The sequence below is a fragment of the Fulmarus glacialis genome, unplaced genomic scaffold (genome assembly GCF_000690835.1).
Source record: "Fulmarus glacialis isolate BGI_N327 unplaced genomic scaffold, ASM69083v1 scaffold34384, whole genome shotgun sequence".
NCBI classification, from domain to species: Eukaryota; Metazoa; Chordata; class Aves; order Procellariiformes; family Procellariidae; genus Fulmarus; species Fulmarus glacialis.
In genome coordinates, this window is record NW_009210481.1 from 25743 (window position 1) to 51243 (window position 25501).

At 39.1% G+C, this 25501-nt stretch overlaps 1 protein-coding gene across 1 annotated transcript in view; it reads left to right on the forward strand.

Moving 5' to 3' along the window:
- Window positions 1–25501, forward strand: part of LOC104076352 (myosin-10-like) — a gene marked incomplete at its 3' end in the record, with an annotated part of 58222 nt that overhangs the window by 23749 nt on the left and 8972 nt on the right. Inside the window, exons 3-4 of the mRNA XM_009577183.1 lie at window positions 12353–12380; window positions 24178–24280. Of these exons, the coding sequence (XP_009575478.1) occupies window positions 12353–12380; window positions 24178–24280 (131 nt within the window). The remainder of the gene's footprint in view (window positions 1–12352; window positions 12381–24177; window positions 24281–25501) is intronic.

Below are 25501 nucleotides of genomic sequence, written 5' to 3' on the forward strand. Positions count from 1 at the left end.
TCCTCCCTGTAAATAGCATAAGGAATATATGATGCTCATGTTTAGAAAAATCGTAAAGGGGAGAAGAAAATGCCTCTGTATGTGCACAAGTGCATGTGAGTAAAAGCTCTTTTGACCTTAAAGAAATGAAGGTCAATGTCTTTCCTCCAAAGGAAAGGAGATCTGAATATACCTGTGAATTTTTCTTTAAAAGCTGAAGGACGGATTTGTATTGTGCAAGTTCAAATTTGTGTGCTGAAATAGAGTTTATTGAGAACTTAGTGGTGATTTAGGCACAAGAGGGTAGGGGAAGCTGGTGTTTGTCCTCTGAATTGTTGAACTGCTTTTAAAAACTATTCAGAATCAAATCTAAAGGAAATCTGTGTTTCAGGTATAAAAAGTTGCATTAACTTGGGTCCTTTGAGGAAAGGATTTTAATGTTTGAACTGTCTCACTTAATATCTCCCCCCCCATGCCTTCATCTTAATTGTAGACAAATGTTTATCTTGAACATTGCACAGCGTACGAAGTTGGTTGTGCTGTACTTTTCCACACTCACAAGGTAGCCTCAACAGTTTGGCATGTAAAGTGGTGGAAGCCTATGAGCTTTTGTCTCCTGAAATGTCTCATGAGACTGTAACAGTGGCTTTTATGTGTTCTCTTGGGAAAGTGTTTTAGATCTTCTTATCGTGTTCAGTGATTGGAAAAAGTAGTAACTTGACTCCACTGCTGAAGAACAGAGGTATAAGAAGTCTATACAGCAAATCTGGAACTTAAAATATTTTCAGATAAACATCCTCATCAAAAAGCTTGTTATGGGTCTTAGAAAATATCCATCAAAAAAATGCTTACAATTTTTTAGCATAGCTATTGCTAGGCGATGTGTTAAAATCACTGGTGCGTATAGTGTGGCTGACCTTACTGGGGGTGGGGTGATGTGCTAGATGATCTGTGTCCTGTCCTGTGTGTGACTGAGAACAAAAAGCCAAACCACTGACCATGTTGTGTTGAAGTTAGAAAGCCTAGCTATGTTCTGTTATCATACTTGCTATCTTTCCAAACTTGTGGAGTTCAGGCATAATGAAACAGCTTGGAAAGAGCCCACTAGAGTGAAAGTTGGTTCACAGCCAGTTTTGTTAAGTGGTTTGTGTTTGCTTATTTGTTTGGGAAGGAGAAGAGCAAAAGTTAAATGAGTGTGCTTAAATGGCAGATATTACAATTAAAGGACCTCCCTGAATCATTGTTTCGGATGACAATGTAATCTCTGTCTAGGCAAAATTGTACTACATGGGAAATAGAACAACTTAAGTAGGGTTGGTGGAGAATAGAAACCACTGCTATGCTGAATACTCTACAGTCTAAATAAACCTTTTCCAGCTTGTGGCTTGCCAACTACTACTAATCTTAGGTTACTTCTGAGCAGCATGCAAATAAAAACTGAAAAGTAAGCATAGGGATGGCCTGTGTAGAAGATCTAGGAGCTGCTCACTTCTACCGGGAAAGCTCTTTGGGAGCCACAAATCAGGAAGGCTGAGAACTGCTCATCTGTGTCATTTGAAGAACAGTAAGCATAAGCGAGCAAGTCCTTGCAGCTCTAGCTGGAGAAGTTTAAGAAGTTGCTGCCTTATGGATTGTTACTGCCCTTCAGCTAAGTTGCATTAAACACTTGTGTGAGAACCAGTTGTTGGCTTTGACGGTTAATCAGTCACCTAAGTTGTTGTAGCTGGCCCCACTGGCTCAATGGTGTGGCACATCGGGAGTGCTCTCACAGTCGAAGTTGTTTCCCTCTTCATGTATCGGCTGTTTGTAATCTCAGCTGTTGCCCACAGTGTAGATCAGCCCTTGGGACTGTGCAGTTTTCTCTGGTCTTTCTCCAAACTGAAGGCTGACCTGTATTCTCTGTTCATCTCCTAAACTACAGCAGTCACCTGTTTCAAAAGGCTAAATAAATTTGGTATTACATAATAGATTAGGGGTGTTTGCAAGTCTTGTTATAAATCCATACCTGTTTGAATGAATTTGCTAGGGAAGGAATGTGTTACCTATTAACTTCTGCTCACAAATGTAGCAACTCTGTTTTAATTTCTAAGTTAGACTTACTAAAGCTTCTCTTAATGATCGTTAATAAAGGTAGTGAAAGACTGCCAGTGAAAACATAAACCATGTTTGAGCTTCTTCAAACTTAATGAGGACTAAAAAAAAAAAATTCAAATTCCATCTGGTATGTAATGGAGAAGCTACCCACAGTTTCATTAGGTGGGCAGGACGTAGTCTAACAGCTATTTGTTTTCTCCTTTTATGCTGATTCAGCCCTGGCTAGCAACTCAGAAAACAAATGTCATAATTTTTTCTTTAGGAATTTGGGTAATTTCAAGCTAATGTTGCAAATGCCTAACTCGTGACTTCTAAAATAGCCTCAACTCATCGCTTCGCTTATTCTTCCAGGGTTTGATGATGCTGTGTTAGGTTAGCCACTTGCGCTATGTCTGCGCTGGAGCGCTTGCGCAGCAGCTTGAGCTATCTCGGGTGAGCGAGCGAATAATGAATGTGGTCATGAAGTCTGCTGTAGACATGCAAGAAATACTTGTATTCAGTGCTATGGTTCACTGTAAACAAGTTGCAGGATAAACCGTGACTGGGGTTTGACTGACCTCTGCTATGCTTCATTTGATAATAATTAACGTACTTACCAGTCAGTCAGCAAGCAAAACTGAAGTATGGCTGTTGTAATTTATGTCAAATCTCACATCTTTTAAAGTAAGTGATAGAACTGCTTTTTTTTAAAGCTTTTGTTATTTTAACTTCACAAATAGCAGGTACACCTATAGAATGTCTACATCAATGCCCCCACCCCACAGTGAAAAGGTGCTTTCTCAGCCCTTCACTAAAAACTTGGAGGTATCTTGGAGTAATTAGACAAAGTACACAAAAGAGGCAAGAGTGAAATACTGGTCTGTCAAAAGTGGTTTGTGGCAGTTCAGCCTGACAGCTTTCTCAGATAGGCTGGTTTCTAGGCTGAGGAAATGTAGTAGATGCTGGCTGTCTGTGTCTTCTATCATGCTATATGGGAAATACTAGGTAAACAGACAAAGTTGGGAATTGGTAATTGATTTAAAACAGCACTGCTGTATTTATCTTTGAAGTGGATGGCATTGGGCCAGAGGGAGAGTTCTGATACAATTCTTCATGGACTGGTGTCTGAACCAGCATTGGGGGCTCTCAGTGTTTTGTGGTAAAAATGTCTGAGCACTGATGAAGCAAAACTGATAAATATTATTCTAAATCTTAAAACCACTGGATACCCATGAGGAGTGGAGTGCACCTGAATTAGATCTTACTTCTAGTATAAATTAGTGTTACATGTTTTAGGTCAAAGAATGAGAATTTCTGCAAGTTCATTGCTTGACAGTTTCAAAGAAATGAGACTTGGATGTAAAAACTGACCAACAGATGAATAAGCTGATGATGACAAGGCAAAAAGAAAAAGATAAATGCTGTTTCAAGGTACATCAAGAGAGATGGTTTTCCCCTAAAGAGTGCCAGCGTCCTTGATCATTTGTGACCTCCAGAGGTTCCTTCCAGCTTTTAGGATAGTGCAATGATCCTACTCACCTTTCTTGAAGATACCTGTGATGTCTCCCTCCTTTTAGTCACCTGAAACCTCTCAAAGAGAGTAACCTGACAATGATATTGTCCAGCCCCTTTAGCACTGGTGCATGTATCGCATCAGATGCTTTGGGCATGTGTAGGTTCAGCTTCCTTAAATAGTCAGTACTTGGCTTGATTAAATTTAGGTATTATAACTTGAAATGTCAGCTTTATAGTGTTAGCAAATTACATGCTTTCTGAAAAGTTCACTTGAATGTTTCATGGGTTACTGTTGGCAAAATACTGACTGTATTCCTGTAAACTGCCCTTGTCTTTTTGTGAAGCTGCAGAATGTACATTGAAGAGTGAATGACTAAGCTGTACCTGGCAAAGATTATTGCACAACTAAAGGTAGAGGTGAAATGTAGGATAAACAGTGCTATTGCAGAAATCTCATGGTGAGCATAAGTGTGTGAGGGTATATTTGGTCTGCAGTAAGGTGGGTACTCAGCGAACAAACTTGTGCCTGTCAGTCTTCCTATTATGCTTGTTAGAGATGTTTGCTGCAAGTCACTTCATAGTGTTAAGTGTTTGATGATAGTTTATGGAGTAACTAGGCAACATTTTAAAGACAAACACAAAATATAAAGGCATGCTTTATCTTTGTAACCAGATCTCTTTCCATGCTTATCAGTCCAGTAGGACTTGGTTTAAAGAAAAAAAGAAGAAAAAAAAAGTTAATCAGAGCTTGAAGAATGGCAGATTGTCAGACCACCTGTGTGCTTTATAATGCTATGTAGTGTTTATGACCGAATCCTGTGAATGCTCTGGCAGCAGCAAAATCTGTGCTGGTGGGAAGGTCTCTTTCCTCCAGGCAGTAACCCATTTTCACAAAACTTGTCAGGAATTCAATTTTTAAATGTCCTTGAATAGATTGATATTCGAGCCTGTTCACCTAGAGTAGAGGGCAAATATATACAGATCTTCCAAGCCTGACATCCACAACAAACAAGGCTATTGACCAGGGAACCAAGCTTTTCTTGATTTATGGGCTATGCCACCTGAGTATTAAATATTGTCTAAAAATAAACAAGAACCCTCCATTCCCCCTATACCACTGCCTCTTTTTAGAAGGACAACAATTTCTCCCATCTGAGAAATATCAGAGAAGTTGCCCTCCTCTAGCCCAACAAAAGCATCAACTTTTTTGGTTATGCCAGAAATGAGGCTGGCACTTTATTGCTGCTGAATAGGTATTTCATGCTCTGGAGAAATAAAAGGAAAGGCTGTGTCAAAATGAATGATCCTCAAGAGTCTTTCTGCTTGGGTTTTAGGAAGGACAACCCTTGATGTACCTGCAAATAAGAACTATTTCCCTCACCATAATTTTCTGCTGGTTGATGGCTGGATGTGTAATAGCCCATAGCTTTTTCTTCAACCTGAATTGGGAAAGGAGATTAATACTCACATACATCAATTTTCACCACATTTCTAGAATTAACCTTTTTATTTTGGCACACTTATTTCACTTATTTCACACTACCTAAATAGAGGCTGGATGCAAAAGGGAGGATGCTTATAGGAAGGGTGGTGGGATTGTGAGACAGTTAATGTTTGTATGAAAGTTACTGTGTTTGACAAGAATTGTAGCTGCTGTCAAAGTAATCATAGATATGTTAAATCTGAAAGCAGGTAATACATCTGTGGAATTGTTTTCATAGATTTGTGTATTTGTGTTAAGCTCAAAAAATGTCTTTCTAGTTGGGCAATTCACTCTGTGGGATAGTTCCAAATGGCTTCTTCCATTCATTCAGAGTCAAATCGTGAGGGATAAGGCAGATCTGGGCATTTGCAATACTTAAAATGTCAATATAGTAAAGGGCAATTGGAGCAAAGACAGCTGTAGAGGGTGGGCATCTGTTTAGTTTTAAGCTCTGTTGTGTGATAAAAATTCTGTGCTTGCTATGCTACTACCTTTGAGTTTTGGTAGGAAACTTGAAGACAGATTCTTCCTTTTCTGTTTGATTATCTTGTATCTTGAATCATGAATATTATGAATGACTAGTGTGATCAAAGCAGAGCTAAGTCATGCTTTTAAGAAAAGCTGCTTTGTTAAAATACAGTAATTCTTTTGTAGACAGACTCTATAGCTTTGAGCTACAACGTTGCAGAACATCCTGCCTGAACCAATTACCCAACAAATGTGTTTAATGTACATCTGGAACCTTCCCCAGAGTTAACAGGGGTTTTGTTAGGTCTAGTCTGTTAGTTAGGGGGGAAAAAAATCCTTCCGTAGTTTGGTGAGAGATGTGGAGTAAAATGTTTTGTATTTTGACAGTCAAAACTTCATGCATTTTATTATATATACATAGTAAGGTAAACATCAGGATCTATTCTTACTGGATTTTCAAACAAGAAAACATGGCAACTCTTCTGGAGCCAAGCAACAGGTTTGTTTGAGGAGCTGCCAATTGCTGTCCCCAGAGCATATTCCTCTGGGGAGACGAGAGCAAAGTAGGTTTAAGAGTGGAGGGAAAAATGGCTTTCAGAGCTGTAATTCTTCTTGCCCTTCTTGTATTCTAGTAATTCTCCTTGGCCTCTCTTCAAAGCATTTGTACCATTCAGTGTTGTATGACTGGGTTTCCCTAATGTGGCTGCTGCTTCTTGCATCAGTAAGACGTCTTTCAGCTCTGCGGTTGTAGGTGTTAAACACAGCAGCTGATTCTTGCCTTGAGGTGTGAGAGTCAGTCTTCCTTTGAGTGGAAGCAAAAGAAGGAGGAGAGCAAGAGTGAAAGAAATGCTTCGATGTCTGATACTTCCAGTGCTAAATATATAGCTTGATAAAGTGTAAGCCGATCTAACGATTAGCCACTGCCAAGAGAGTAAGACCCACTCTGGTTATTCATTGCTCCATCTCCCTTGTGCTTGTGCTGGCTTCTCTTTTTTTTTCCCTTTTTATATATTTTGATAGGATTAGTTTTCTGCTAGTATGACTCCCTGATTGGCTCATTGTAGGTGGAGGTAACTTCTGGTGCTGGCTCAAAGGAGGCAGTGTGAATGTACAGTAGGAGGTGGCACCTTCTGCTGGCAGCAGCTACCTGGTTGGGAGTGGTTTGCAGCTCACCCGAGCCAGGGAGTGTGCTTTTGCAGTAGCTTTAGGGTGACCAGAGTGTGGGTAGCTGGTAAAGAGGTGGTTCTCCCGCTTTCCATGCGCTAATTCCAGTGTTCGTGTGGCTGTGTTATAAACTGAATCAGGGAGCTGATCTGGTTGAAAACTAAATTTTGTTAGTTCCATCAGCTACTTGAACTAGCATCACGTGCATCTGCACAATGGGCTGCTGGTTCAAAAGGAGGAATGGGATGGTGAAACTGGGCAGGGGAAGCAGAGACATCAGTGGCAGCTCAAGTTGGATTACAGCTTCAGCCTAAGGCTAGAAGGTGGCATTGCCTTTGTGCTTCCAAATTCTTCTATTCAAAAGGACATACTAGTATATAGAAAGCTTATTTCATAAGCAGAAAATCAAATTTTGTTTTTATTCATAGACTCTGCATAATTTTGGAACTTGTTTTTCAAATTAGGAATATTATAGTAACCCTTCTCTGTACAACTTGAATGTTATGGTCTTCAGTGTAGTTTGAAGACCTTGGGATATATTTAAATCTAAGCTGTATATCTCTGAAGTGATAGATTCCAATGGGACTTTTGTATTGGTTTAAAACCAAAAGGTTGGTCTTATGATGTAGCTTGAATAAAGAGCTTTGTCTCCTTATTTCATCCCCTCCTACCACATACTTGTCCTCATGCTTACATTCATCTGACTGAGTTACATTGATTTACTGAATATCTTTGATTAGTGAGCTGAGTTGCTTTAACCTATGATCAGACAAGCACCAGGGTCTGCTCAGAGGACAGAAACTGTGCTGTTGGTGTGGCAGAAATGTGGTATACCTTTCCCTAAGAGACTGGCAGTTGTTAGTTTGGCTCAGCCTTATAATGAAACTGTATTGTGTTATATGGGAGTAACTTGAAAGATATTTATGCTAATAGCAAAAGTTGTGTTATCTAAGTCGTCTTATAGGTGCTTCCCCCCCCGAAATTGTCTACTTTTGTGCTCAGAATGTAACAAACCTGTTGTGACTTTGTCCAGAGTATCAACCATTCCAGACAAATACACTTTCTCACCCTTTGGATGGAGTAACAGAGGCAACTAATGTCAAATTTACTAATGCTATTCATAAGAGTAATTTATTTGTATATCCTATTTCAGTTGCTCTAAAGATTGGAGATGAAGATTGTCTGCTAACTTGTTCTGCTTTTTACTCCTGTAGTTTGCTTATAAATCCCAAGGGATTTGTTGAATTGGTCTAGTCTTTATAACATCAGACAAAGAGATTTGTAGGAATATAGAATGATGTTATCTCATGAAGACTTTGCTAGAGAGAGTTGGTTTTGGTCTGTTTTAAGAATCACGAGACTTATGTAGAAACTTAAGTGTTTTCCAAATATTTTTAGGTTTCCATGAACAACCACCTCAAAACTCTGTGGCTTTAATAAAAAATTGCTATTAAAACTTTTGCAAAGGATGGCAGATTATTTTTAAGACTTAGGCGTGTTCTCTGTCATAAAAAAAAAATCTGTCTTGTGGGCTGCCTGCTGCCCTTCAGATTGAAGATAGGCTATAGAGAATCACACACTTTTTTTTTTTTTTAAATATTACTGAGATATATGTACAATGATGAGAAGTTTAGTGCTTCTTCCTTGCCCCAGATAACAAATCTGGTAAAAGTGCTAGATAAGGGCTCAGTTCTTTCAAAAGACAGGCTAACAGATACATAGTTAGTGCTCTAAGGCGCCTTTAGGAAGGGGACCAGCTGCTTTGAAATCAAGACTGCAGATAAATTGTGTTATTTGGGGGAGGAGAAAATCAAATCAAACAAACCATAAATAACTCTTCCATGTTCGTAATTTTGTCAAAATCTTTTTCAGAATGAGTCCGGAGAGATCAGTTCTTTTTCTTGGGGCAAAAGACATCCGGCATTTGACAATGCATAAAGCAGCATCCTGATCTTTCAAGCTGTAATTCTTTTGTTATTGTTAGTTGAGTGCTAGATGCTGGAACTGGCCATTAGCATAAAAAAGTGATCAGAAGGCAAAACTTGAAACTTGCTGTTGTCTTACTTCCACTATCATAGTTTGTAAGATTCAGAGTCCAGATGGACACAGAAAAATGGATTTGGAATAGCATACTTGAGTACCAGATAACTTCTTCATAAGATCTGTGTCAGTTCAGGCTCCTGGACATGGAAAATAAAAAAGCTCTGCTGCACTTGCTGGAGCTTCTGGCAATGACAAAATACGTACAACTGTCCAGACTTGTAGACTTTCTCTAGGACTAATTGGGTAAGAAAATTCATTTATACACTGTCTTGCATGTTGTGGAACACTAGCTTTATGTGGTAAATTGACAGGTAAAATATGACATGATACAAAGCATTGACAAATGGGCATTGCCTTCAAATAAACTACTTTCAATTTCAAGGCAAATGTTACCTGTGTTCTTAAGTTTTTAAGAAGTGATAAACTGAAGAGCTGTAGTTTAGAGGAGACTATTTTTTCGGTGAAGTGGCCTAGCTACAGTGACAAAATTACAGAGAGAAGTTATTCTTAGGAAGCGAGAAAGGGGGAAATCAAGTTGTCACTTGTCTCAATAAATATTAAAGCTAGGAAATACTAACTTTCCATTCTGCTCATGGTAGCAACTTGGCATTCATTCAGCAATTTCTTCTAAAAGAACAAATGATTTGTACTGTTCTATGTCATCTTGATTTTTTGCTGGCGTATGAAGTTGCCTATGAAGTGCATGAGTCACTATTAGCTACCCCTCGAAACAGGTCATGGTCAGAAAGTTGCACTTTTTTCTAGTTTATGCTGACAACTGGGCATAAGGTACATCCAACTGCTGGAGTTCTGGGGTTTGTCTCCTGCTGGTACCAAAAAGTCATTTCTGATAGGGCTTGCAAGACCAGCTGCTGTATATCAAACCCAGAAGAACATTAACTTTTTTAGAGTGTTCTCTTAACATTTCTGTTGTCATGCTCCCACTGCTTTTGCCTACTCTCAGCTTTTATCTCTTGCAGTCACAGGCTTCTCCCTTCCTTTTTTTGGTGTGTCTGTACAGGAGTTGCTGTACATCATGCAGATGTAGGAAATGATCTGGTACCATCCCTGCAGTCTTCTCAGGAGTATCACCAACTTTTTGAATCTTACTTTCTTTCCCACTTTTAATACTCTAAACTAATATTCTTCTGCTCTCCTACTACAATCATTCTGCTCTGTTTGTTACCCTATAGGTAGGATTTTTGGAGCTAACATCTGCTTGCAGGACACAGATAGTCACAGGGGTGCAGCATTTGACTTGTGCTCGTGGTGAAGTGCAACCCAATGCAGTTTGTCTGCACAATGGGTAAGAGGATCACTGGTATTTTGTGCCATTTTTGAACAAGCTAGTACAAGGGCTTCAAAGTACAACTGTCTGCATGTATTTAACATTTTTCAGTCAGAAAGCACCTCATATGTTCTGTAATATTGATGTTAAAATGTAGTCTAAAACTTGCCAGGGGTGCAGTCCACAAGCCTCTGGTTTAGCCAGCTGTGGCAATATGCGGTAGCATCTGCCTGTTTTGAAAGACTTGACTTCATGTCCTTCAAACTTCTTATTCATAAACTAATTAAAATAACAATATTTTGCTGAGACCAGGTCTTTTTTAGCTGGTTTGCTTTAGGTGCGTTGTGTCTGTATGAACATAGCCTTTTGATCTAAGGTAAATTGGGGTTGCTGTGTAGAAAAGGGATCTCAGGTCTTCCTTTCTCCAGTACAGTTTTTTGTACAGTTGTACAGTGTATGAGGGCACTGATTCAGCTCAACACAAATCAGACGGAAAAACAGTTTGTTGGGCAGCTTTTCTGCTCACCTCTTGGCTGTGCTACACTGACATGAGTGCTGGCACAGTTGGAGGAAGGGGACAGGACACGATTGTCCCTTCAGCAGCAGTCCTTTGGCTGTATACCCTGGTCGCCAGGCTCCCTGGCAGCCCATGATGATCTAAATCCAGGTGTCTGTCTCTGCCCCAATCGGCAGTCCTGCTTGTCTGTGCTGAAACTTGTATTTCTGCTGCTGGGCGGCAAGCCTGCTCAGGGAGCTGATGTGGCTGAACACGAACTGTTTTTGTATCTGGGTTGTTCATCAGGCACTGTAGTGGGGGGAAACACAATTCACTGCTGGATTTTTTTTTTACATGCTACCTAGCTAAAGTTGAAATTATGCTTCAACGCTAATTGTTATCCAACAGTGCTATGAACTCAGCTCATTGCACAGGTAGGATGACTGGTTTCATACAGTCTGCAAAACTCAGCAGTCATTTGCAACTCAGTTTAACAGTAGTTTTTCTGGACCCATTTAGAAACAGTGTGAAATGTTGTTTACATTATTCTGCTTACCAGAAATGGTCATAAATGTATTGAGGTTGTATATATGGACATAGATCTGTTTCAAACCTATTAAGCATGTGGGGAAGCTGCCTTGTAGCAGCTGAAGCTGTCTGTTCATCCTGCTAGTATTGAACTCTGTGTCCTAGAAGGAATAATGATCCTAACATACCAATTGCTCCCTTCCTGTAGTCCATCAGAGCCTTGTGTTCAAGAAGAAGGCGTGTATGTGGAGAGTGGCAGGGTGTCTAATGTGTAGTCCTGAGCTTTACACTTGAACAAAATAAAGCTTGATTTTGTTTATTATAACATAATCCATTACAAATTACCGATCAGAACAGAAAACCTGTTTGAAGTTCTGAGCTTGCAGGAGGTGATTGTGTTCTTTTGAAGCTAGTCTCAAACAGCTGAAGTGTAAAAGCAAGATCTTTGTGATGCAGATTTATGAAAAAGGTGTTGAACTCATTGAAAACCCTGGCTCAAACAGGGGGTGGAGAACACCTTTAACTGAAACATTTTACTTTTTTGCAGGTATATTTGAATGTTTTGATTATATAATTTTTAATACAGAATGTATGATTTTGAAATACATTCTGTAAAGATCCTGTAATTATGAAATACCTCTTGCAGGGTATAACTGACTTTCAGGCATTCTTTTCAAAGGTCATGAGCGCGGCAGTGGGTGTCACAAAAGTGCTGAGCTGTACCATATTGTGGAGTTCATCTCTGTCCAGTATTTCCCTGGATGTCCTTTTGACAAGTCTTTAATGAATAAGCTAAATTATGGAAGCACTTCAGGCTTGCATGTTCATTAAAAAAAGGAAAAAAAAAAAGTTGTAAAGCACTTGTTTGCTGGAGATGTTAGTGCTATTTCCAAGTGTCTGGTCATTAGTATTGTGTACTTGAAACTGGTTTTTTTTTTTTCTTGCTTAATACTTAAGATTTTAAATAATTTGCTTAATCTGGGAAAGGGTGCATACAGAATAAAAGATGTTGGGCCAGCTTTGTCTGAAAATATGGTTAAAAAGATTACTGTGGATTATTTTTAAATTTGACCAAAATTTTGGCTTTATTATATGAAATGGCAGAACTTTTAGGAATGTCTAAGCTGTTGTTTGAGGGGTGTGTGTGTGTGAACTGGAACGTTGAAAGGATGATATTAAAATTGCTTCAGAGTGTCCTTAGAATTGTTAAGCTGAGAAGCTGAATTTTTAAAATATTCATTTAAAATAAACTGTCTTGCAAATTACAGGACAGTATAAACAAAAAACTGTAACCATGTTTGTTCTTGTTTTGCAGACCGTGAGGACCAATCAATTCTCTGCACGTAAGTAAACACTTTTCATTTGGGTGTTTTTGGAAATCTGTATTGTGAAAGGGGTCTTTGATACAGCTGCAGTAGTCAAAACTTGGTCTTTAATCTTGACAGGCAGTGACTAATGGTTAAAGATGTAGCATGAAGTGATATTTAATGTAGGGATATATTATTTTAATAGTGTAATTCACCTTATTGAAAGTTTTATAGGCATGTGCCATTTAAGAAATGTAGTTTAAAAATGTCAGTCAAGAGATCTGAATCGGTAACAAAAAGCTTTAAAAAGTGTACATCTGTCTAAAATGCTGTGCTGTAACTACTCAATGTGTAGTGCCCGAAGGGGACATGAATCAAAAGTTGGTCTAGAAACCTTGCTGAGCAACTGCTTAGCTTTGGATCTGCTTCAAATGGGAGAACTCTGAACAAGTTGATACTAAGGTTTCACCTCTTGCTTTCTCTGTGTGCACCTGAATTTGCCCCACCCAGGAGCAAACTTACAGCTTCAGCTTAAATTTCTCTGGGATCTGGAAATGCAGTGGTGGGGTAGTTAGAAGAGTATGAATGTGCTTCCAGGCTTATGACACTACTGAGCTGATCTATCTCTGGGCTGCAGTTAAAAGGGGTGATCCAATTTCCTTTCCTCTCCCACATAGGCTGTGTGTTTCTGCAGCCTCTTGTGCTAGGATTGGGGTTTGCCAGCCAACATAAGCTAGTTCAGGGAGCGAAGCTGGCAGAAAACCGACCTTGCCACAAAATGATGCTTTTCAGCAGTTTAGTTCTCTGGGTCTGCACTCTGTGGGCTCAGAGGAGTGCTAGCCTGAAGCAGGAGGTATGAACATGCAGGAGGGGAACTGTCCATGTTGGTAGCAGCCTGGGGCTTAAAATGGGTCATCTGTGTTGTAAAACCACACCTTGGCTCCATTCTGAATCTGCTTACAGTTAGAAGTCTTGGGTATAACTTAACATATTCAATTATCTGAGGAAGAGAGGGAAGATATGGTAGCTTGCATGCCTCTGACTTGGTTATGTGATCGGTTGACCATACTGTGTGCCAGTGCATACCAGTTGCATTGAGGCCATAGTTTGTGAGGATGCCTGCTTCCTGAAATAGCTCGATGGTTAGATTAATTGCTGGAAAGAGGCCTGAGTTCAGTTTCCTTCTTGACATGAAGGGATTCAAATCTTCATCTCCTGCTTCCTACAAAAGTGCCTTAACTATCAGACTCTATACAAGACTGAAGGTGGATCCTTTCAAGCCACGCTTTTTTGAACTATGGATACTATGAATACAAGATTCATGGGGCCTAAGGACACAGAAGCAAATACAGTTCTGTAGCTAAGATAAAAGTTGATCCAGTTAACGCAGGCTTGTCTAGGTCTGTGGTTCCTGCTCTTAGTAGGACTTCTGTTTTCATGTGATGACTACTTCATGTGCAATGTACAAAACAGCCCTCAAAGCACGGATGGGATCCCAGAGCAAAAAGAAATGCTTTGTTCTTGTGTGTTTGTGGATGCTTCGACAGTATGTGCTTGCCCCAGGTGAATTTTTTTGAAGTAGCTTCATGTTTTGTGCCTATGCATGAACCTTGCACCTCTTTTACATGGTCAGCCAAGACCACAAAAGTTGGAATGGCAGTGCTACAGGATTTAGTGAATGTCTGATCTGTTCATTTGCAAATTGGAAAGCCTTTAAGCTCTCTTGACTTCAATTTTATTATTACCTCACCTGTAAGGTTACTGTAAGCTTTTGATCCTTCTGTACTGAGTAGGCAATTGAACCCTTTTTTATATCTGGTATAGCACACTTCAGAGGATCTTGTGATAGGTTCCACATCTTGGCTAGGCAGTTGATAAGCTGCTTGCTGTACATCTGTTTGCAGAGAGAAGCTTACTTCCAGATGATGAGGGGTGGGGAATGGACACATGTCCTTAGAGTCAGACCTGAGGAGAATGCGACCATATCCAGTACTGAAGTCTGCAGCTGCTGGGGACTGCTCTGAGTGCAGTCCTAATATTAAGACCCTCAGAGATGGCCCTGAGGACATCTCTTCTGTTGGACATGTAAAATGTTTAATGACAAATCTACTACTCCATGTAAAACTTCAGAAGCTGGTGCTAAGAAGCAGTAAACAATACATCTCTGAAGGATTTCAACACTGTCCTGGAATCATATCACAAAACTAAGTATTAAAACTATTAGTACCATGAGACTGGACAAGTTTTGCTACCTTTAATTCAGTGTCTTGGTTGTATCAGTGTTAAAGGCTATACTTAATAAAAGTGTGGCAGAGTCTTAATAAAGCTGAGTTTGAGCAACAGATTTGAGGCTTTATTGGCTGTCTTGACGCTTTAACTTGCGTTTCTGACTGAAGTACTTACACAGCAGCATAAAGAAAAACAAGGTTAAAAAGATCGATGCCACTGAACGTGGTTTACAAGGAAATACGAATTTCCCAGTAATGTGGACAAATCTGCAGCCTCAGAATTATGAAGGGTAAAGCATTGTATCTGCAAACTGGACATACAGGACCAAAGAACATCCAGTCTAGCTCTTACCTTTGAGAATATGAAGACACATGATGTGACAGATGCTAGGATCCAAGGTGTTTGTCGTCTTGAAGTTGAATACCAAAGTTCCACCATAGCCCAGGAGACCTTGCTAATGCTGTGTAACCATCAGCACCATTTAGATGCTGGCTATAAAAAAGGATAGTAGGGGTTACCAGACTGCTGTTCAGGTTAATAAGCACTTTTCTCTTAAAATAGGTTTGTCTTAGGCTGCTTTTCAGCTCTGTGTCCAATTCAGAGAAGTGCCATCAAAACCATTTGTATTTCCCTAGAACAAATAGACTACAAAGACAGCTGCCTGCTGCAGTACTGTCCCTAACATGGTTTCCCCCATGGGCTTCATGGGAGAGCTGTATTCTTTTGTCAGGTTTACATTATAAACTCAGTACTTGACATCTGGCTGGTTGGCATGTTAAATCCTCTTCATGAATGGGACAAGGCCATGGAAAACTCCCTTGTGTAGCAGGCTAAAAGGAGGCCTCAGGTTTTGATCAAGAATGGGCTAGTGTCCAGGATTTCTATTGCAGTGCTTATTCTGCGGTGAAGAAGTAAACTGTGTTTCCCTTCCATGCCACTGGTTTTACAGGTCTTAGACTAAGGCAGGAATAAATAAGGTGGAAGGAGTGTGTCTTAACCACACTGGAGGTGGTTTCAGAAACTCCTTTGGCAGTTCATAAAAGGCTTGAGACATCTTCTCATCCCAAACTTCTTGACTCAGGACCTGGATTACCTGATTGACCCTGATCTTTAGTAGAGCTGAAAGTCCTCAGAATACTTTTTCTTTTCTCCAGTAGGAATGGTTCAAGCTAGCTAGTGAGAAAGAAAACATCCCTTGACTTACGCACTTAGATGAGTGGACAGTTGTGGTGTGCCTGTCATTCTCCTGTCTCCAGCTGCCTTCACCATAATTATCTTTATATACATACTGGAGATAAGTCTCTCCCATTGCTTGATGAAGGTCCGTCTGGTTAGCATCTTCACCTATCTCTCCCAACCTCTAGTTGATCAAAGTTCCTGGGGTTTTACCTTCAATGGCCTTTAGAGTAGGGGGCTGGATCAGCTCTCAAGTAATAGTATTTTGAATAACACCTTACCAGGTCTCTGGATCCAGCCCCCTTTTCTTCTTGACAGCGAGGAGTGCTGCTCTCAAGGGCATTCTTAGGTGTAAGGCTATTTCAAGCTTTTGGGTTTGGTTTCAGTTCTTCCCCTTCAAAGACCGTCTCTACACTTTTTCCAGATGCCTTACTTTGTTTAGTTCTAACTTAGTGATTGTCTGATCCATTCACACTTACCTTGGAAAACTCTCTTGTCTTCAATTTTGTTATTACCTTACCTGCAAGATGACCTTAAGCTTTTGATCCTTCTGGACTCAATAGACAACTGAATCCTGATTTATATCTGGTACACGTGGTATTTTTTTACCCTAGGCATGAAAATGTGCAACTTAAATCTGGCGCTGAGGCTGTTTCATTGTCTTCACTTGTCCAGATCTTTAGGAAATACCAATATGTTTCCCCTGAAAGGACTGCAGTTACCTTCATGCAGTCACCATTCTAGTAAATAGCTAGCTGTGTCCAGACATGTCATGAAACTGCAAGGGTGTTATTTAGAGTATTTTCTAACATGGTTAAACCACTTTTGTAGCTACATTAAAGAATTTCTTATCTCAGATATTATGTAGACACTTGGAGATTTGTTCACACTTTGCCTCAGGGGTCACAGTGCCTAATGATTCAGGTTGGTTCAGCATTTGGTAGAGAGTAGTTATTGTTTGTATGACAGGACAGTACACAGGCAGTACATCTGTTGAGAGAAGGTGCATGCAAGTGGAACTTCTTGAGGAATAGTTTGCTGAGAATTATCTTAATTTTTTTCCCTCAAAGAGAATTATGCTGAAGAATAACCTGTATTCTGTTGAAATGCTGCAGATATAGGCATTCATCTAAATGCACCGTGTGGAGTGGGCTAACCTGATGCCTCCAAGCATGCCTCCCATCGCATCTCATTATTTTGAAGGTAGTGGGATTACTTGGAGGTTTCCTGTCTCAACTTCATCACCTGCTGATGTTCCGTGAGGAGTTTGGGGTCTGACATGCCCTAAAGATGAGGAGTTTTGCATAAACTGGTGATCTTAAAATTAGTAGTGTTTTCTCAAAGTCAAACTTAATACAAGGAGGGGAAAAAAAAACACCACACTGCTGCGTTCTCTGGATGCTTGTCTCAGCAGAACATCTTGTCCTTCACCTAACATGGAAGCTGGTTCTTCAGATTGCCAGCTGATGTGGCTGACATTCAGTTCTCCAATCCAGACTTGATGACATAGATGACTTCCTGCTCTTGCTGTAGAAATAAGAGTTGTCTCCGAACATAAAATGTTGTGCCTTCTTCCTCTCTTTTTTGTTACCTTCTGTTCTCTTCCCTTTACACTCTCTGTTTTTTAAGGAACAGAATATAGACAATAGCATTGCTGCGGAGACTAGTCTACAAGGCTTTATTCTGAGTCAGTGGCATATAATCTTATGGATATTTATGCACTGACTTCCTTTCTTCTGGTCTTTTTTATTTGTTTCATTGTGCTCCCTCCCATTTCCCCCAACCATGTCTGTTCTTGTAAATTGGTTAGTACTTGAGCCCCAGGGACAGAGTTTGTAGGAGAACCTTTTTGATGAAATTACTTATTATAGAGAGGCTTTTCTCAGAGTGAAGCAAAAGTCATTTTCCCATGTCCAGAAGGACTCTATCTGCTCCATGGTATAACCCTGATTTCCTCAGGTAGTAGTGATATGATTTCTTATGTGCCCTTTGGCCTTTCACCAACTGAAAAATCCAAATATATGCACAGGCACATACACCTGCAGTTCCTGAATCCATTGGACAATTTATCAGACATTGGTGAAAGCCAGCTTATTACCTGGTTAATGATGAGATGGGAGGAGCTGAACGAACAATAATGGTGATAATTTCTTTTTAGCTTTGAAGTTGGATGGTTTAATCTTGAGATGCTAACCACTAACAAATTGTTGGTAAGGTTGCTGGAACTCTCTATTGCTTTGAATTTTAGTTCATCAAGCTTTCAAATAAAAAGCAAACAAGCAACGCCCAAAACCAGCACTTCTCTAGGAAGCTAGACTTAACTAACTTCCATCTAATCACTCCACCTTGGTTGGAGTGCAAATGATAATTTGTTTAGGATCTTCTGTCTGTGAATTCTTAGTTTGCTGAAAAGAAAGGAAAATATATGTAGTTCCAGCAACTTCATGTTCCTGCTAGCTTATAAGTATAAGCTAGCATATAAGTATAAGCTTATCAGCCTGTATTAACCCAGCATACATAAGAAATCTATTACAGAAAAGTGGTGTTAACTTTGCAATGTGCACGTACCTCACTGTATGTCTTTTCATTTCTGTAAGGTGTGAAGTGGTAATGAACAGCTTTGCAGGCTTTTTTTTTTTGTTCTTTGAGAAGCTGCAGCTGCTGATGTTTTGCTAAGTTTTGTTGTTTCTCTTTGATTATTGCTGTCTGTTAATGTTAAATGGGCATGCCAGGCTGTTGGAGGCTGATGACCAGGATGAAGAAATTTCTGTTGTGGTATACTAGGAATCTGAGAAATATCCAAACCTTGCCTGGCTTTGTTGTCTTTAGCTGCAAGGCAACTTTTGGAAAGTCAAATATAAAAAGTGCAGTGCAGCACATTTTCTAAGCTAGCGTGTTCTAAATTGGAGAATCTTACCACAAGCTTATGGTATTCTCAAAACTGAGACTGGGCTTGATAAACAGTCATTTAGCAGATGCTTGCAGCCGTACAAGGATATCTAATCTGAATTGGCTTCAGTAGGAGTGGTGGGGTGTGGAGGGAATAGAGGCTGCTTATTAAAGGACAACAGCAGCAAATACCAAGCATTTTTGTATACAACCTCTGGCTAGAGTCCAGCTTGTAACATTCCCTAGACAACTGGTGTTGAGATGATGCGAAGAATCTAGAGAAATGAAGGAGCTATAAAGCAGCCTTGTAAATAGTAAAGCCAATTAGTGACTCTTCTGCACTAGTCCAAACTATCAGTTATACCTCTTCGTTTCAGAAAATTAGCCAAGTGATTAAGACATCCTTTTAATTACAGGTCTTGACTGTAAATATCTGTTAACTTGTAACTGGCAGAAGGTTTGTTTAGTTGTGTCTGAGAATAAGTGTCTCTTCTGTTCTTTGCAACTGCTGTTTTGTCCTGAGAAGGACAAAAGACTATTGTTGGGGCTCTTACTTACACAGTTACTTTCTCCTACAAAAAATTTAAGTGCATACTTCCATGTTTTGGTGCCTTATGTAAGTGTCTGCTTTGTGTGAAACAAGGCATTGCTGGCCACAGGACTTGTGAGCGGCAGGTCGGAATTCCTGTGTCTTGTGAAATCAAGCGCTGAGGAGAACTTGCCCAGGTGCCAAGGTGGTGAAGCCACTTCTTTGCAGAACAACCTTCTGCTTCCAGATGAACTTCTCATCCCAGGGCTTGTTGCTGATCAGGGATGATAGAAATAGGCCGAAACTCCTAGAGCAGAGGAAAGGTTTGAGTGATCCAGGCTCCTAGCATGGAAGATACTGGCTTGTTTGGTTAGCTTTTCAGTAATTCAAATCGCAGAGATGATCTGTAATAGGATAGATGACACTAACTGCATCTGACCATCTTAATATATTCCAGATGCTTATCTTCACAAATATTGTTAGTTTGCAGTAGGGACTTTGTGCACAGGTAGCAAGATGAAGAAAAGTCTGTCTTTGAATTTCAAAACTTACTTTGTTTTTGTGTCCTTTTGTGTTATGTGACTCATGACACTACACTTTGTATGTCCTGCGTAGCCCTGAACTGATAGTGAAATTAATAGCTAGCTGGGTGGTGGTAGAAGGGTGCCAGTCCTTGCCAGTCCCTTGAAGTGGAACTTCAGTAAGCAATTTTTAAACTAATTTGACTTCCCTAGAATCCAGAAACTCATTTGCCAATTCAGGAAGAGGTGATGTTGCCTTGTCCTGCCATACTGAGTGCTATAACTATCACAAGAAGATGTGTAGATGCTTCAAACCTGCTTGATGATAAGAAAAGCAACTGTTTCACTACCATTTTCCTTTAGAACAGTGTTTACCCTTAGAATAGGTCTTTTCCACACAGGTGTTTGGCCTGTTCATAGAGTGATAACTGCAATTATAAGTGGGGTGTATGGAAAGAGCACGCTGCTCACCTGGAAGTCAGAAGATCGGCTTCCATTCCTGGTTGTTGCCTGTTTGCTTTGTGACCTGCAAGTCATCTCCCGCTATGTCTGTTTTGCCTGTTTTCTAGATGGCAACCTATTCAGCAGAGGAAATGCTTCTTCTGTGCAAGGTTTGGGCTCAAGTTGCTCAGGGAAAAAAAATTGCAGCTGGTTGAGAAGTCAGTCGCTAATTTTTGCTAACCAAATTGTAGCTGAGATAAATTTGCCTGAAGAGTACTTTCCTTTATTGAAAATGACACTATAGCTTTACATGCAATGAATTTTAAACCATGTAAAAACTTTAAAGTGCTCATGCTAGCTAAGCTTTTCCTATTTTAAATGTTCTTGAAGCTGCTTCAAAGCAGCAGCTTTGCTGCTTTAGGGAAAAGAGCTTTAACTCTAGATACTGCATAAATTTACTAGTGACTGTCAGATTTTCTTTGACCTGTCTCTGTAACATAGTTTATAAGGGAGAGATCCTTCAGTTAATTGATGGAATAACCTTATACCTCCAACTTGAGGCTATTGCTAAAGATGGTTTGCTTACTTGGATGCACTGTTTGACGTAGCCTATGGCTTGAGTTGATAAAGCATTTCAATTCAGTCTCATAAGGTTTTGTTTCTACTAGTAGTGGCATTGAGACTGAAATAAAGGAGGTGAAATTATGACCCTACTGAAGTCATTAGCAAAGTTGCCATTGACTGAAGTAAGGCTAGGATCTCAGCCAAGGGTTTTAGTTGTTTAATTTACGGTAACATATTAATTGAGTTGTATTAAAACAAGGTTTTGAAAAAGTTAATCTTTAGCTTCATGATACCATCTCCATTCCATAAATATTATACATAGTGTTACTAAAAGTTTACCTTTTTTGGGAGGGTTGATAGAGATAGAAGATTTTAATTTATTTTTATAATCTGTGTGTTTGCACTCCTGGGAAAGAACTAAAGTACGCAGATGTCATTATTTCTATAAATGAAAAGGACTTTATCCTAAATCTTCTAATTCTTTTATAGTATATGGCAGCAGAGCTATCTAACACCGTATCCTGCAGGAAATATTTGGCATACTTGTAAGCTCCAGGGAGAGGAGAACTAGGATGATAACATCCATTAGTGTTGCTTTTGAATGAGAACTTGCATAAAGACTTTCTCTAAAAAACCCCACTATTAGATTTAAAGGCTTTTTAGCAAAAGGAATGTGTTGCAAGCTTTTGTCCTTCCTGTGCTGTATGAAGCTTTACGCCAGAAAAGCTTGTCCATTAGTACACTTTTCTAAAACTGTGTGCTGCCCTTTTAGAAAGTCGACATCTGGACCATATTTATTGTACTATTTTCTCTTCACTGGATGTGTCAGAGTAGATTTTCCTCCTTTAAAATTTAATAAACTTTATTTCTGTAATTTGACAGGAAAGATTATTTACCTAGTTTTAAAGGCATGGTTTATAATGCGTTCCCAAGCTCTGATGACAATAAGAACAAATTGTATTGTTTTAAAATGTAAATATATATTTTTCTGTACTTTTCTTACTTCTCTTACCTGCTGGAATAGTTTTAGCATTAAGCGTATTTTAATACACATCTAGAAACAGGCAAGACTGCTTTTATTATTGCTTATAGTCATGAATTATGTTAATGTAAACACTGCAGTAAAAGGGAAGCTGGAAATAAAGACTTGGGAAGCAAGAATTGGCATCTGAGGTCTTTTTTTTCTGCTTATCAATCTTCGCATTTGTCTTGTATGTGGTGACTCTGAGCCGGGTAGAAATGGGATTTCTCATTAAGAGTCAACGTGTATTGTTCCACTTGTAGCAGTCCCAAAGTACACCCAGTTTCTGTGTTGCATATTGATGGTATCTTGGCAAAAGGAAACCCAGTTATCCATTAGCTAATTCTCAGAGTATTTTTGTAACCAGCTCGTCAGGTAATACCTTCCAAGTTTTTTCATGCAATGAGCAAAGCTAGCATAGTCAACAAGCTTCAAGGGAACTACTCTCTCTATCTCTGGAAAGTTTTGAGTAATTGAGTACAGTGATTTCTAATCTTTCATATTCTGTATTATTTTCCAATGATGTTTGTCTTGTTGTGAGGAAAAACGGAACAAAAATGGTTTTAGACAGGTTGATCTAGTTGCTTCCAAGAAGCAGATGCCATCAATAAAATTGGGTGCATTGGTTAACTCTCTGGTATTGCAGGCCACAGTTTGGTAACTGAGGCTGTGACAAATATCCCACAGGTTATCTGCAGAATCATTGTGTTCAGTGTTTTCAGTTAAAAGTTTTCTACCGCAAAACCTAGGGGCTGATACAGTTCTCTCAGGTCAAACAGATGAGCTGTTTCACCTGAAGCTTGTACGTAGCTCTTGTAGGCTACTTTTCTGTGATGAGTCTGCTAAGCTGCTGTGAGTGAGCTTCTTCAGTCCCCATTACTTCTTGCTTATGGATGGAGAAATGCACATACTCCCATCTCTTAGCAAGAGGTAACCTCTGCTAGTGCAGTTGCCCTGTGGGGTTTCCATGATTTAAGAGGATTGGAAGGTAAGAAGAAATGAGATTGTTTTAGAGTCCGTTCTCTTTGAAAATCTGGGGTAATATCCTTTCTGTATAGGCAAAGTTAAAATTTTAAAGTGCTATATTGTCTCATTTTTGCAGGTGTTAAGGGTAATGTGAGGATAGGGGTGCTTCTAAGCTGCCTATCACATCAAGAAGTGCAGGTCTGAAGGTACTAAATACCTAAGTAAATGCAGACTAGCTACAAAACTGGGGTCTGCAGCATGGTGGAGGAAGGTATTTATGAAGACTGCAAAAGAATGTGCTTAATTTCCCCCTGGTAAATTAACATTTCCATTATAAGTATCTTAGCTGAGAAATATGCAAGCACACAAAATGTGTACTTGTCATTCTTACAAAGTAGTTGGCTTCCAAAGTTTAATTTCTGAACAACTGTTGAATGACAGAAGTACTTTCACAAAAAAAAACTTTCCATGCAAATCCCCATAATACAATCCTTTTTAGCTTCACACCGCTTCAGAGTTGCTAATGGCAGTCACTGACTCACTTGAAATGGGATCTTTCTCCAGTAGTTTGCTGCCATTAAATCATGGCTAAGCTAGACCTGGTAATCCCTTTGATATGTGGATTTATCTGAAGACCAGACCTAGGTTTAAAAAAAAAAAAAAAAGAAGAGGTGTAGAGCTGTAGTAACATCATTTGTGATGTGATGTGAACTTGGTCACATTTCCTGCCTAGAATATCCCATATGTAAACCTTGCAATAAATTCTGTCTAAACATGTTCTGCTTTAAATCTGCCTCTGACTTTGCCAATGCACATTTCATATTTATCTTTATTGATCTGCGTACTGTATCACTCCGCACTAGTAAATTAATTTCTTAATGAATTCATGTAGCCCCGTGGCCATAAATATATTTTTAAACTAGCTAAGAGTCTGTGATGAGCAGTGCAAAGAATCTGTTTGTTTAAAATGTGTTTTACTGTACTTTGAAACTGGCTTCTAAAGATACTGAATGTTTCCATCAGCTTGGTAGTTGTCATAACCAGCTCCTGCAATATAAAATATATTAAAATGATGCTAAATATAAAAGTGTGTGTGTGTGTGTGTATATATATCATGATTTAAAAAAAAAAAAAAAAATGTATCTGCACTCTGGAAAAATTCTGTCTCTGGCCTTGTGAGCAAGGCAGAGGACAAGTCTGTTTCCTGTTACTTAGGGTAACAAAGGAATTCAGGCATATAGTCAAAAGCTTTTAATCAAACTAATGTTACGCTTTGTATCAACATCTTAATGCTAAGGAAATCTTTAGGATGAAGAAAGTATTTCAAACAAATACCTTGTAGTTCCCTGCAACACCAGTGCTTTTGGTTTTAGATGGTTAATGAAGGTCTGTTGTGTAGTCAAAGCCATAAATGGAATTAAATGAGGTTGCTATAAACAAACAATTGATAAGTTGTTGAAAATTAATTTTGAGGAAAATGTCTGAAATGTTTTGCAGAGGTGAATCTGGTGCCGGGAAGACTGAAAACACTAAGAAGGTTATTCAATACCTTGCTCATGTTGCTTCCTCCCATAAAGGAAGAAAGGACCATAATATTCCTGTAAGTTGGGGTATTTTCTCATTTGTTTATTACTCTTTTTGAAAGCTACCATCTTTGCATCAAAAAAACCCACAACTTTTTTATTAAAGATAAGCTGTAACGTAATCCACATAATTTTGTCTCAACCATTATTTGGTCTTTAGTAGTGGCTGAAATGAGCAGTTACATCAAAATTTCCAGTTAATGTTAGCTGTTTAACTTCTGTTGTGAAATTACAGGCTTTATGCAAACATTGTAACTAGAAACAGTATCAAAGCTTTCTGGTGCAGTAAACCCTAGTGTTCAAAAAAAATCTAATTAACTCGGGCAATTCTTAGTGAATTTAGTTCCCACTAGTTGCAGTTTTCAGTACTATATTTGTGAATAAGCTTTCTGTTCTTTCAAAAATTAACTTGTAGATGGGAAAAATCATCAAGCTTAAACTGCTGTAGACTTGCTATATCTAGAAGTCAGCAGCTAATAAAAAGCTCAGATTTTATTACATTACAAACAGTATACACTTTTATATCAGAATCTTGAGTTTTTCAGTAACTTGTCACTGACTCTGATTTATGTAGAACTTTCCTCATATTTACTGCCAGACTGATTTTTTTTTTAGCAATTCTTTGCTTTAAAAAATATGAATGGATTTGAATATCTGTTGCTATGAGCACTTGGATTTCTTTGCAGTGAAGTGTTAGTTCAACTTTGCTATAAGCAAGTGGCTTGCTGTAATCAATACTGCCGTACGCCTGCTTTTCTCTAGTAGTACCGCAGGGGTGTCTGGTGGTTGGAAGCTTTCAAACTATATCATCTGACTTAGCAGCAACAATTTCTGTAATTTCTAGTGCATGGCACTTAATGTTAAGACATTCTTGAATGTGTCAAGACTCAAACTCCTGGAAAAACGGGAGATGAGTTTTGACCAATCTGTGAAGAAAAGAAAGGCAAGGATTTGAAGTGGGAGAGGAGGAAAGATTGCTCTGCAGGTAGATTTGGAGAAATCTAGTTAAGTGTATGGGGAAACTTGGGTCTTTGCTGTAATCAAGAGCAAATAATGTGACCCTGTGTGTTGATACTTATTCAAACTGTTGCTGGTTTACCACACAGAAAAGATCAAAATTAGTCTAAGTATTTATCATGCAGTTTGAGTGTGCTGCAGGTTGTGTCCAGCTGCACAGTTACAGGCCTTAGAAGGAAGTTTCTTATGATTGGAGTGTCAGCAGTATTAGGTGTATTCTT